This window comes from Fulmarus glacialis, unplaced genomic scaffold (assembly GCF_000690835.1).
Source record: "Fulmarus glacialis isolate BGI_N327 unplaced genomic scaffold, ASM69083v1 scaffold27699, whole genome shotgun sequence".
NCBI lineage: Eukaryota > Metazoa > Chordata > Aves > Procellariiformes > Procellariidae > Fulmarus > Fulmarus glacialis.
The window spans coordinates 6,751-17,709 of record NW_009235619.1 but is presented as its reverse complement, the minus strand read 5'-3'; the positions used below and the strand labels follow the sequence as shown (position 1 = coordinate 17,709).

Here is a 10,959-nt window from a genome sequence, read left to right as displayed (position 1 = left end):
TCAATAAGCGTATATCGATGCAACGGTTGTCAGGGCTACAGGGTTTTTTTTTTCCAGCCAGGGGGATTTTAAATTGATTCTAAAAGCCAGGAGAGAGGAGGATTTTGTGCAGCGCCGAGCACGCCGGCGCAGTTTAGGCTGGGTTTTGTGCTGCTGGAGGGCGAGATGGAAGGATCACGTCAGGGCATTGCTTTATGATCTCCGATAAACCCCCAAAATTTGGGATCCTGGGATCCCAATCACTCCTCCTGACTCCAAGCTTGGCATCAGCGCTCGATCTGCCCCGCAAGCAACGAGGATGCTGCAACCCCGCAGCAGATTTAAAGCTTTATCCCAGGATGAGGGGGAAAAAAAAAAAATCCCCTTTTTTTCCCCACCCAGGCTGAGGATGCTGGAGCAGATCTGCAGCCCCTGCACGGCAGCGGAGCCAGCATTGCTGACCGTGGGGCCCTCTTTTCCCCGGCTTGCTGGCGGCTTTCCGGAGGACGCGGGATGCCGGCTGCATCCCGGCGAGGCTGGGGATGCTCCCCTAAAACCCCCGAGCCCGGCGGCGACACCGAGCCCGGCGCTGGGGGATAAAAACCCCCAAATTTTAGGCATGGTCAAAACCAGCAACGGAGCAAACGGAGGGTGCTCAAGGGCTGGGATGGAGGGAGAAGCTCTCTGGAGTCGGCCAGCGGTGTGCACGGGGATAGGGATGAGCAACGGGGAGGAGACGGTGGAGATTTTTCACCCGTTGGGCAGGATTGCACCCATTGCACCCAGCCCACAGCCAGTTGTGCCGAAGGTATGAGCATTTCTGCAACCAAGGAGGGGGTCTGACTGCTCTAAAAACGAGGAGAAAACACGGTTTCAGACTAGGAGGAGAAGCAGAGCGGTTTTTAAGGTGCTCCCATCTCATATCAAGCCTGAAGTCTGAAGGATGGATAAAACCATCCAAACGACTCTAAACACATCTAAGAGCTGCTCCCATAAAGCTGCTGCCTGCCCCGAAACCCAGCATCGTCCTTGTCCCCAGCTCTGTTAACCTTTAGCTAAGGGCAGGAGCTGCCTGTTAATAATTAAATGGACTTTGCAAGAGCCCCCTGAGGCTGGGAACACCCTGCAAAAACCAGCCAAGCAAAACATGCCGGCGGAGGGGGGGGAACCGAGGTGCAAACAGGTCCCTCGCCCTGGTTCCCTTTGGCTTTTAAAATTGCCAAGCACAGGCAAAAATCTCCGAGGGTTGTGTGTTTTGTTTTTTTTTTTTTTAAGCTCAGATTTTCTGGTTTAATAACTCAAGCCTTGGCTAGGATTTCAGGAAACCTCTTACCTCTGCTTGTGCCTCATTTCCTGATCTAATCCCCAGCTCCCGGAGGGCAGAGAGGCGCCGCTGGCGCTCGGAGGGGTTTAGACTTTCCATGCAGGCGAGTCCCCGCAAGAACCAGCCTTCAATCCAAGAGCCGGGCTCGGAGGCAGCCGAAAAAACCCTTGGAGGGCGATGCAGACAGCGCATCCCCCTCCCCGGGGATCGGCTCTTCCCCTTTCGGGATGCGGCATCTCCATCTACCGGCTTTTCCTCCGTTGGAAGGAGCGAGGTTTTGCAGTCTTGGCAAGGACACCTGGGTTTTTCCAGCAATTATTATTATTTTCTAGGAAACTCCAGCTGGAAACAGGCTCCGGGGTTATTTACTCGCTGATGCTCAGTTTGGGCTGCTGAAATCCCAGCAGTGCTGTCCCTGAGTTCACTCTCTGCTTTCAGGCATCAAGGACAGCATCTTCCAGCCCAGATGGAGAATGAGGTGACCCTCAAATCTCTTTCACCTGCTCCCCTGCTCCGTCCGATACTCACCCGCGCCGTCGACGCCGTCCATCCACACCAGGCAGCACAAAGCAAGTGGTCAAGAAAATAGTGGTAATTTATTAGACAACGCTCACGACAGCACCATACGGAAACCGAAAGCGGTACGTCATTCTCCCGACTGCACTTACAACCTCGATGCACTGGAGTAGAGTTAAAAAATAAAGAGATTCGGGTTTTTTTTAATGCTACAAAGGTCCTGTCCGAAAGCAGAAGTGCTCTGCAGGAGCATCGCAAGCGGAGAGGGTGCCCGTGGCTGGTCCCCAGGCGCTGGGGATTGAGCAGCATCCTTGGCAAGCCGGGGACGGGGCGGTTTGTAAACAGTTCCTACACATCTAGGGCGGTCGTGGGGGAAGGCGGAGGGGGTTTTTTTTTCACAGTGAGCAGAGACGCGAGGCTAGGGTGGGTGCCCTCGCCATGAGATGATCAGGGACCCTCTTCTTGGTGGTTTTGACCAGCCAGGAGAGGAAAAGGGAGGCGGCGTCCCTCTGCGAAAGGGCACCGGTGCCCAGCGCGTGGAGACGGGTCCGAGGCCAGCACAGGAGCGGGAGAGGTCCTGGAGGAAGAGCTGAGCTGGACCATTTCTCTTCTTCTGGACGTTCTCCCCCAGTTTGCTTCTCCAGCATCTCCTCCTCTCGGCCATGGCTGTGTGCGGATTCACAGCTGAGGGTCTCCCTGCGGGAGCCTGCCCGCCACATCCCTCGATTTACCAGGATAAATAAATAAACGACAGCATCCAAGGGCTAGCAGGCAGTGCTTGCCTGCAGAGCACGCAGGAGGAAAGGCCGACACGTGCTATCTCACGGCGATGGACATCTTGGGTGTAGCGAAGAGTGGTTCGTTAAGAGGCGGCCAGGACGGCTGCTGCTGTTTCCCCAGCCTCTTGAAAAGCTTCTTGGACGCTTTCTTTCGGCGCAGCTTGCGGAGGCAACTGAGCAAGCCATGGTCCAGGGCGGTCTGCAGCAAAGACGGGGGGAGAATGGGTTTTGGGGAGGCTGTGGACCCCGAGGAGAGGGCAGACCTGATGCGAAGGTGAGCCCTGCTCCATCCGTGCCCACAGCTCCTGGAAAAGGGGTTGCTCGGACAGACCCAAAAGGATGACACGCGTCCCTCGTGTGCCCAATGCCCACCCTGGGCTGACCTACCTCCAGCACGAAGGCAGCGAAGAAGTTGAGGGCGGCGATCCCCAACAGCAGCAGCTTGAAATTCAAGTCGTCAATGCCCTGCAGCTTCAGCAGGGTTTTGGGGAAGCCCAGCGGGTAGAGGGTCAACCATATCATGAGGCCAAAAAGGAGGATGAGGACTACCAAGAAGAGCACTGAGGGAGAGAAGGAAGAGGTTTGAGGAGGAGGATGAAGGTTTGATGCCTCTCTTCATCCACATGGCCAGCATCATCCTCACCGTTAGTGTAGAGCGGCTCCCGAAACGGGTACCCCTTGGACATGGCAACGGCCAGGATGAGGTACTGGAAGCCCGTGACACAGAAGAGGACCGTGTTCTCATAGTTGGGCAGGTTTTGGGGAGCCATCACCGTGCTGTTAAGCGGCACGTACCTGAGCCAGGTAGGGGAGAAGGCGGAGGGTCAGACGAAGCAGGAGGCAAGGAGAGGGTCTAAACACCGACCCCTTGTTCTCCACGAGCACACAGGAGCCGTTTGCTGCATGGTGGCTGGACACATCCTTGATGCCAGCCGACGTTGGCCAAAACCAAGGACAAGCACCCGGGCTTCGTTGCAATCCTCTGCGCCGTTCCCATCACTAAACGCACGTGAAGCCGGGTCCCTTACCAGCTCTGCGAGACGGTGATGAAGTAGCTGAGGACTTGCACGGTGATGAGCAGAGCCGTCTGGAGGAGCAGGCTGCCCAGCACGAGGACGCTGATCAACGCCCCTTGGGGACGCTCCACTCCCAGCTCCTGAGCAGGACCGGTCCGACCCATCAGCACCGCCACGGTGGTAGTGATGATCAGGTCGAAGAAGAGGAACTGGAAATCGCTCAGGTTGGTGTTGATCTGGGAAGGAGAAACCACCCATTCTCAGCTCTGAGGACCCACGGAGGGGCTAGGAAAGGTCACGGTTAAAACCCAGCCATGACAAGGTGACCCAAAGGCATCCCTGAGCATCGCAGGCATTTGGGCAACTGCAGGACTCACCGTGTAGAGCAGCAGGACAGACACGAACTGCACCAGGCTGTACAGGGCCATGTACTTAAAGACACCGAAGGAGGTGACCAGCGAGCACCTGCCCTCCCTGCAGAGAGAAAGAGAGATTCACCCACCAGCCATAACACCCTTTCCATGAGTTGTCCCAAAGTGGGGACAGAGGCACTCATGAGACCCCCGCCTTGGTTTTTATCCCCCACCACAGGGCTCCCACCAGCTCACCGGATGACGGCGGGCACGCACTCGATGTTGGCCATGCGGGAAGTGAATGGTGAGGCCACCGACGCCTCCGCCTCCGACAGCGAGATGCCCACGTCGGCTGCTTTCAGAGCCCCGCAGTCGTTGGCGCCGTCCCCGCACATCCCCACGCAGTAGCTGTGGCGAGAAAGGATCCCATATTTCACGACAGGACGGAGGAAAACTCTGGGTCTTCAGCGTTGCACCCCCGTGTTTAGGATAACCCCACAACTGGGAGAGGGCAGGATGCGATTTCGCAGCTGCCAACCTCTCCAGCACACAAGAGATGTCTCGGGGCAGAGGACTAACCCCCTTGCCCTCCTCTGTCCTCCATCCCTTGGGGCTGGAGGGGCTTACTTGAGCTCTTGCAGGCTGCACACCAGCTGAGTCTTCTGGTCAGGCGACATGCGGGCGAACACGGTGGCTCGGATGAGGATCTGCAAAGAAGGGAAGGCTCCGTGTTCATATCGCAGCACTCCGCATCCCTGCACACCCAGGAGGAGCCTGGTTATTTTGAGCTTTGCCAGCTCAGCAGGGCAGAGGGCATCTTGCACCGGCAAAAAAACCCCCTCAGGGCATTTTGTTTTGGAGCTGCGAGGCTGCAGCACGAAACCCCGGTGAGGTCAACCTTGCCGAAGGATTCCCCACCGTTGGACTCACTTTTGGCAGCAGGTCGGTGAAGTGCTCGCAAACCACGGCGAAGGATTTGCCGTTCAGCGCGAAGTGGCAGGGCTGCGGCTGGAGGAAGCAGCCGTCCCGCTGGTGCAGACCCTGCCAAGAAAAACAACTCCGTTTTCTGCAGCGGGGCTTTGACTTGCGCTCAAATCCCTGCTGAGCCCCTGGGCAACGGTCTGAACCGGCATTCTCAATCCACACGGAGCAGGAGGTAAAGCAGCTTCCCTTAAACCACAATTTCAGGCACATAAATGATGGTATTTTGGATGAAAAGCGTGTGTGACTGAGCCCTTCGTGCCAAGTCTGGAGCAGGACCCGAGCAGCACGGTGCTGGCTGCATCCGACGCGGGTGTTTGGAGCATCAGCTCCAGCCTGACGTGCTCCCAGGGAAAAACAGGAGCAGGTTATCTTCTCCTAAAGGAGGCATTTGATAAGGGGCAGAATCGCACCCATAATTGCCTCTAAGGGTAACGACGCTGGGAAAAGAGAGTCCTGCAAGGTGACTGGCAGTTTGGGCTTTACAAAACCCCCCGAAACATTGCCTCGAGACTCACCTCCAGCTGCTCTTCGCCCTGGGAGTGCTCGGCGAGGATGAATTTCAGAGCGGCGGGTTTGTCGTGGCTGGGCGGGGAGGCGTTGACGAAGATCACCCGCTCTTTCGGCTCCACCATGCGGCAGCTCTTGGCCACGTTCACGGCCGTCAGCATGTTGTCTCCTAGCAGAAAGAGGTGGCGGGGCTGAGTAACCGCGAGCGGCGTTTGCTAGCCAGCGCTGGCAAGGTCTCACATGGCTGCAAGCCAAGAAGAATAGCTCAAAGCTCTCCCAGCCACCACAGCCACTTTGGGGGTCCCTTTGCTTCCCTGAGTTTCGGGGAAGAGCTCCAAAATCTCGTATCTGCCGTACCCCAAAGAAAGGCAGCAGTTTCAACCTCTGGCAGCGCTGCTTGCCTTGCTGCAAAACACCCGAAGGCGACTCCTACGTTCCCCCCCCGTTAGCCATGCAATTTGGCCTGCTCACGAGATACCGACATTTACGTGATCGGCAGTGAAACCGTGAGCAGTTTTGCTGTTTAAGCCACCCACCCCAGGTCTGCGGGTTCATGCTGCATCCATGAAAAAGCAGCCTGCACCCTTCCACACCCCGCCTGCCGTGAGCCCACCGGCAAGGCAATGCAAACAAGCAGCAGGGATGCACAAAACCAGGGTCCAGGAGTCCTCGCCGTCCCTCCCAGTTGCTTCAGGCCACCGACTTCTGGTGGAGAAACCCTTCACCCTTGCACAACGACAAGGGTCGTCTGTGTCCCGTCTCTTTCCCGAGGCCAGTGTCCCCGTTCCCCTCCGCAGGGTCACCTGTCACCATGACGGGGCGGATGTTGGCATTCCTCAGGAGGTGAATGACGGGCGCAGACTCCGGCTTGAGGACGTTTTTCATGACGAGGAACCCCAGGAAGGTCAGGCTGCTCTCCACGGAGTCCCTGGTGGGATACAACGAGCCGTTCAACACCATCTTCAACACAAGGCAGAGAGGATCAGTTGGTATAAACAGCTAAAAATCCATCTGGGGGGCAGCCAGCAATTGCTTTAGTATGGGTTAGGGTTTAATTCCTTGCAGGCTGCTAGGATGGGGCAGGCTGCAGGGCAGCAAAGCATCCCGTGAAACGCTTGGAGCAAATAAGATCTAAATGGAGGAAAAAGTTGTTGGCACCAACCTCGGGAGCTGCAGGGCCTCCTCGAAGGTGGTCACTGTGCTCAGGGGTTTGCAAGCCAGACCCAAGACCCGGAAACCATCCGTGGTGTAGAGTCGCAGCATCTGGGAGAAATCCACGGGCACTGCCAGCCGCGAGGGGAAAAGCAAAGTCAAAATAGTTCCTGGATGAACCCGGGCTGCGTAGACCTGGCGAGGGGAGCCGGGCTTGAGCTCCCGAAGGACTGAAGGGCTTTGGACGCTCATCCAGACTCCAACCCCCTTCCCTGTCTTCTGGCTCCTATTTTCTTCCCCCCACGTGGCTGGAGCTAATCCAAAGCCCTGTGCCTCTGAGAACTGCCCCGCAGCACCACCGAGGATAATTCCCGGTGGGGATGAGCTGCAGGGATGCAGACAGGTGACGGAGCAGCAGGACCGGCCGCTTCTCAGCTGGGGAGCGATAGCGAACCACCGTCCCCCAGCACGTACCTGTTTCCTTCCTGCAAAGGCTGGCCACCATCTCCGGTGCACCCTTGAGGTAGACGTGGGCTGAGGCTTCGCCGGGCAGCTTCACCAGGACGCTCATCCTCTGCAAGGAGGAGGAGAAGGGGAAACGCCGGAGGATCCCCACGGGCGACTGGTGCTTCTGTGGAGGACAGGGAGCGGGTGTCAGGGCCAGGCAGGAACTTCTCTGGGAGGTACAACCTCTCCAGGGGCTGTGAAGCACAGCCACCCTTTGGGGGTACAGACCCAGTGACTTGGGGAACCTGAGCCACTCTGGTCCATGGGACCTACCCTGTCTCGCGGCTGTTCTTCCTCGGGCGGAGGTTTCATCACAGCCAAGACCTTCGTCCCAAACTGCTGGAAGGCGGGCAGCTCACCTTCCTCCTCCTCCGTCATCTCCAGGCGCTGAAACCAAGGCGGATGCTGAGATGGCAAAGCCCGGCCTTGCAAGCCCCAAGCCCCATCCACCCCACTGCAGCCCACGGATGGTTTTAAACACCCCCTCTTCCTGGCAGAGCAAGATGTGTGCCATCTTTATAGACATGCAACTTTGCCACTTGTCTTACCCAGCCGGTGGACTCCACCATCTTGAGGTCCACGGGGTCCCCGACGGGCTGCGCCCGCAGCAACGAGACGGTGTGGCAGGCGGCCAGGGAGTAGAGCAAGGGGCCAGCGGGCAGGCAGCGGGGCTCGTGGACGATGGGCATGAAGTGGTTGTTCTCCAGCGGGACCACCCCCCAGACATCCAGACCTTCCTCCGTCAAGGTTCCCGTCTGTGGGGAGAGCACGGTGGGTCCAGGCCAGCCCCCCCGAGCTGGAAACCGGCGTTCCCACGGCACTGCCCAGGACTCACCTTGTCGAAGCAAACCAGGCGGATCTTCCCGCAGAGGTTGATTCGGGGAGGGCTGATGCAGAAGATGCCCTGTTTCTTCAGCCTGTTCTGGGCGTAGATGGTGCCCACTGTCATGGCAGCCGGGAGAGCCGGGGGCACAATGACGGTGACGAGGTCGAGGGCACGGATGATGATTTGCTCCACGGGGACCTGGCAGGCGAGGAGGAAGAGGGTGGGCATCCTGATAGCCCTCACCCATCTCCACCTGCAGCGCCGGCCTGCGCTCGAGGATTCACCAGCTCCAACAACCCTACCTGGTTTTTAACCAAGATGAGGATGCTGTACAGTGTGCCGATAAAAGCTGTGCAGGAGGGAGAACGGGCTCGGTTACAAAGCAAAGCAGACGAAGGGTGGGTTCAACCGTTTAAGAGGAGTTCGGCTGCTCCTGGCCATGCCTCCATGTCCAGACGTACCCAGGACGGCGAGGAACAGGACGAACTTCACAGCATCCTTGTAGAACTTGAAGCTCACAGGTTTGGGGTAGAGGATGGAGCTGATGAGATCCCCTTTGGCCGTGCAAAACCCTGCGGGAGAGGGGCAGAAAGTAAGCACGTGCAAAGTCACCGCCCCGAAGGATGTGGCTTAATCCTGGTTTTCCCCTCAATGCCATTACCTGTGCGGGTCACCACGGCCAGCACTTCTCTGCCCACGTAGGACTTGGCTTGGATGACCTGCGTTCCGCAGAACAACGTGTGCCGCCTGTGCTCCTCGGGGGAATAGACGGTGCTGGCTGCCTGGCTGCCGGCCGGGAGAGGGGTTTTCATCACCGGCACGCTCTCCCCTGCAGTGAGGAACATCACGGAGGGAGGTTTATCACCCTGGGCAGTCAGGATCCAACCAGCCTGGATGGGAAGGGGCTGCTGCAGGGCCACTGAGATACAAGGCTCGTCCTCTCCCCCAAAATCCCCAGCGAAAGCCGGGGTGGCGGAGGCGTGCAGCCCACTGGGTGCCGGGGCTCTCACCCGTCAGCATGCTCTCGTTGACCATGCACTCGCCCGTCAGCAGCGCGGCATCGCAAGGGACCAGCATCCCATCCGCGGGGAGGCTGATGCAATCTCCCGGCACCAGGTCCGCGGAGCTCACCACCATCTCCTCTGGAAAAAAGCGCGGCCGTGCTCAGACACGTCATCCTGGCACCGTCCCGAACGGCTTCACGCCTGGAGCCCTTGCTCATCGCGGGCATCGCACTCACCTCCGCTGGGGCGACGGACTCGGACGCCGACCGACATCTTGGCCATGTTTTGCAGCGTAGCACTTTGCTGCAAGGGAGGGAGCAGTTAGCAGCCACCCACGGGCAGCTCAAAAAGCACAGCAAAGCATCCGTTAAAACAGGTCTCGAAGGCTTGGGACCGCAGATGAAGGACAAGGAAAACCTGCCCCACCATTGGAGTATGGGTTGTCCTCACCCAGCTGGGCTCGGAGGGAGTTCAGCATCAGCACAGAGGTCAAACACCATCAGAAAATGGGCTATTCCACTAGAGCTGCTTGTCCCAAATAAGCCCATCACCAACCTTCCTCGTCTCGTAGAGGGACAGCCCTAAGGAGATGGTGGAGATGAGGAAGATGCAGGCAGCGTAGTAGTAATAGGCATCGCAGACCCACAGCACGATGCTGAACACTTGGAAGATGTAGAATGGATTGAGCACCTGGAAGGGAACAGGGAGAGAGAGCAGGTTTGGGGGGGGCGGAGAGCTTCCTCCAGCCCATCGTGAGACCTCCAGGCTCCTTGAGGAACAACTGCTGACGCAGAGGAGAAGCTGGCCCTTCCCTGGGGCTGGGGATGGATTAGCTGACTTCTCACAAACCCTCCGTCCTCCCCAGCTTTGCTTACGGTCAGTACTCCTGAGGACGCTCCGCCACCTCTGCAACTATCTGGGGATGCTCCTGTCTGAGTAAAGAGGCAGGACGCGTCCCCTCTGCAGCTGTATCAGCTCTGCCTTCTCTGATCTCTGCCCAAGCTGCTTCTCCTAAAGTCCTCTCCTCCCCACCAGAGAGGAAGGGCCCGCAAAGCACTTGCAGTGAGGGACATGGAGCAGGGGAAGGATCTTTCGAAGCCCGGCCTGTAGATGCACACCTCCTCCACCAACAGCCTCGCGTAGGACTTGACTGGCACCTCGATGAGGTTCGGTCCGTAGATCTTCCTTCTGCAAAGGGGAAAGAAAAAGCAAGGGGGAAGCACATGCGTGCTAGGCAAAAGCTGCATTTCCAACTCGAGGGACCCTCACGCTGCCCAAACCTCCACGGGAGCTCGGTTACGTGGAGAAGCCAAGCCAGGGCAATCCAGCACACCTGGCGATCCTCTGTTTTGAGGTTTGGGTGCAAGAAAAACCCGTGCTCCAGAATTTTCTGGCCCCTGGAAAAACCTCACCCACACTCCCTGGGTGACCCTCGAAGCTGCAAGATCCCTACCTGGTGTTGTGGTCTTGCTGGTCGAGCCCAGCCTGGGAGAGGTGGAGATCTGCGCAGGTCCAGCCTTCATCCAAGGCGCTGGCAAGCCCGAGGAGAAAGAAAAACAGAAAAATGGAGTCAAAATCAGCAGGAGCCTGGCCCGGCAGAACAAGCACCATGTCCAAGTCCTTGGTGACAAAAAAATCCCCTTTGGGAAAGGGAGAGCATCTTGTTCCTCGGCATCCACCGCAGCTCGCGGGTGCCAAGGAGCGGGAACAAAAGGGGCACAGTTCGGAGAGCCGCGAGCAGCACAGCGCGGTGGGGACCATCCAGCACGGGGCAGCTGCCAAACTGCTTCACCCGGTTTCCTCTGCCCACAAAGAGGGGCAACGTCAACAACTTGGGGGGAGAGGCAGCGCGGCTTTCCCCCACCCAGCGCCCCAGGGATGGTCTCCAAAGGCTTTGCAGCGTGGAAAAAAGCTCCAGCGTGGTTATGTGACTTCCAGCCGGGTCAGGACCATTTTGGGGGGGGCTGAGGGGCCAGGGTGAGGCACTGAGAGATGCAGAGAAGTCTGCCCTG

The 10,959-nt window shown here is 58.2% G+C and overlaps 1 protein-coding gene across 1 annotated transcript in view; it reads right to left on the bottom strand.

The window, feature by feature from the left end:
• Window positions 1-2,635: 2,635 nt before the first annotated feature.
• ATP13A2 (ATPase type 13A2) overlaps window positions 2,636-10,959 on the bottom strand; it is a gene marked incomplete at its 5' end in the record, with an annotated part of 9,724 nt that continues 1,400 nt past the window's right edge. The window contains 23 exons of the mRNA XM_009586099.1: window positions 2,636-2,797; window positions 2,986-3,158; window positions 3,242-3,393; window positions 3,627-3,850; window positions 3,992-4,088; window positions 4,223-4,375; window positions 4,595-4,674; window positions 4,898-5,008; window positions 5,467-5,627; window positions 6,262-6,386; window positions 6,621-6,741; window positions 7,085-7,241; window positions 7,391-7,504; window positions 7,666-7,872; window positions 7,953-8,141; window positions 8,246-8,292; window positions 8,405-8,515; window positions 8,605-8,772; window positions 8,954-9,085; window positions 9,184-9,250; window positions 9,503-9,637; window positions 10,066-10,135; window positions 10,401-10,478. Of these exons, the coding sequence (XP_009584394.1) occupies window positions 2,636-2,797; window positions 2,986-3,158; window positions 3,242-3,393; window positions 3,627-3,850; window positions 3,992-4,088; window positions 4,223-4,375; window positions 4,595-4,674; window positions 4,898-5,008; window positions 5,467-5,627; window positions 6,262-6,386; window positions 6,621-6,741; window positions 7,085-7,241; window positions 7,391-7,504; window positions 7,666-7,872; window positions 7,953-8,141; window positions 8,246-8,292; window positions 8,405-8,515; window positions 8,605-8,772; window positions 8,954-9,085; window positions 9,184-9,250; window positions 9,503-9,637; window positions 10,066-10,135; window positions 10,401-10,478 (3,034 nt within the window). The remainder of the gene's footprint in view (window positions 2,798-2,985; window positions 3,159-3,241; window positions 3,394-3,626; window positions 3,851-3,991; window positions 4,089-4,222; window positions 4,376-4,594; window positions 4,675-4,897; window positions 5,009-5,466; window positions 5,628-6,261; window positions 6,387-6,620; window positions 6,742-7,084; window positions 7,242-7,390; window positions 7,505-7,665; window positions 7,873-7,952; window positions 8,142-8,245; window positions 8,293-8,404; window positions 8,516-8,604; window positions 8,773-8,953; window positions 9,086-9,183; window positions 9,251-9,502; window positions 9,638-10,065; window positions 10,136-10,400; window positions 10,479-10,959) is intronic.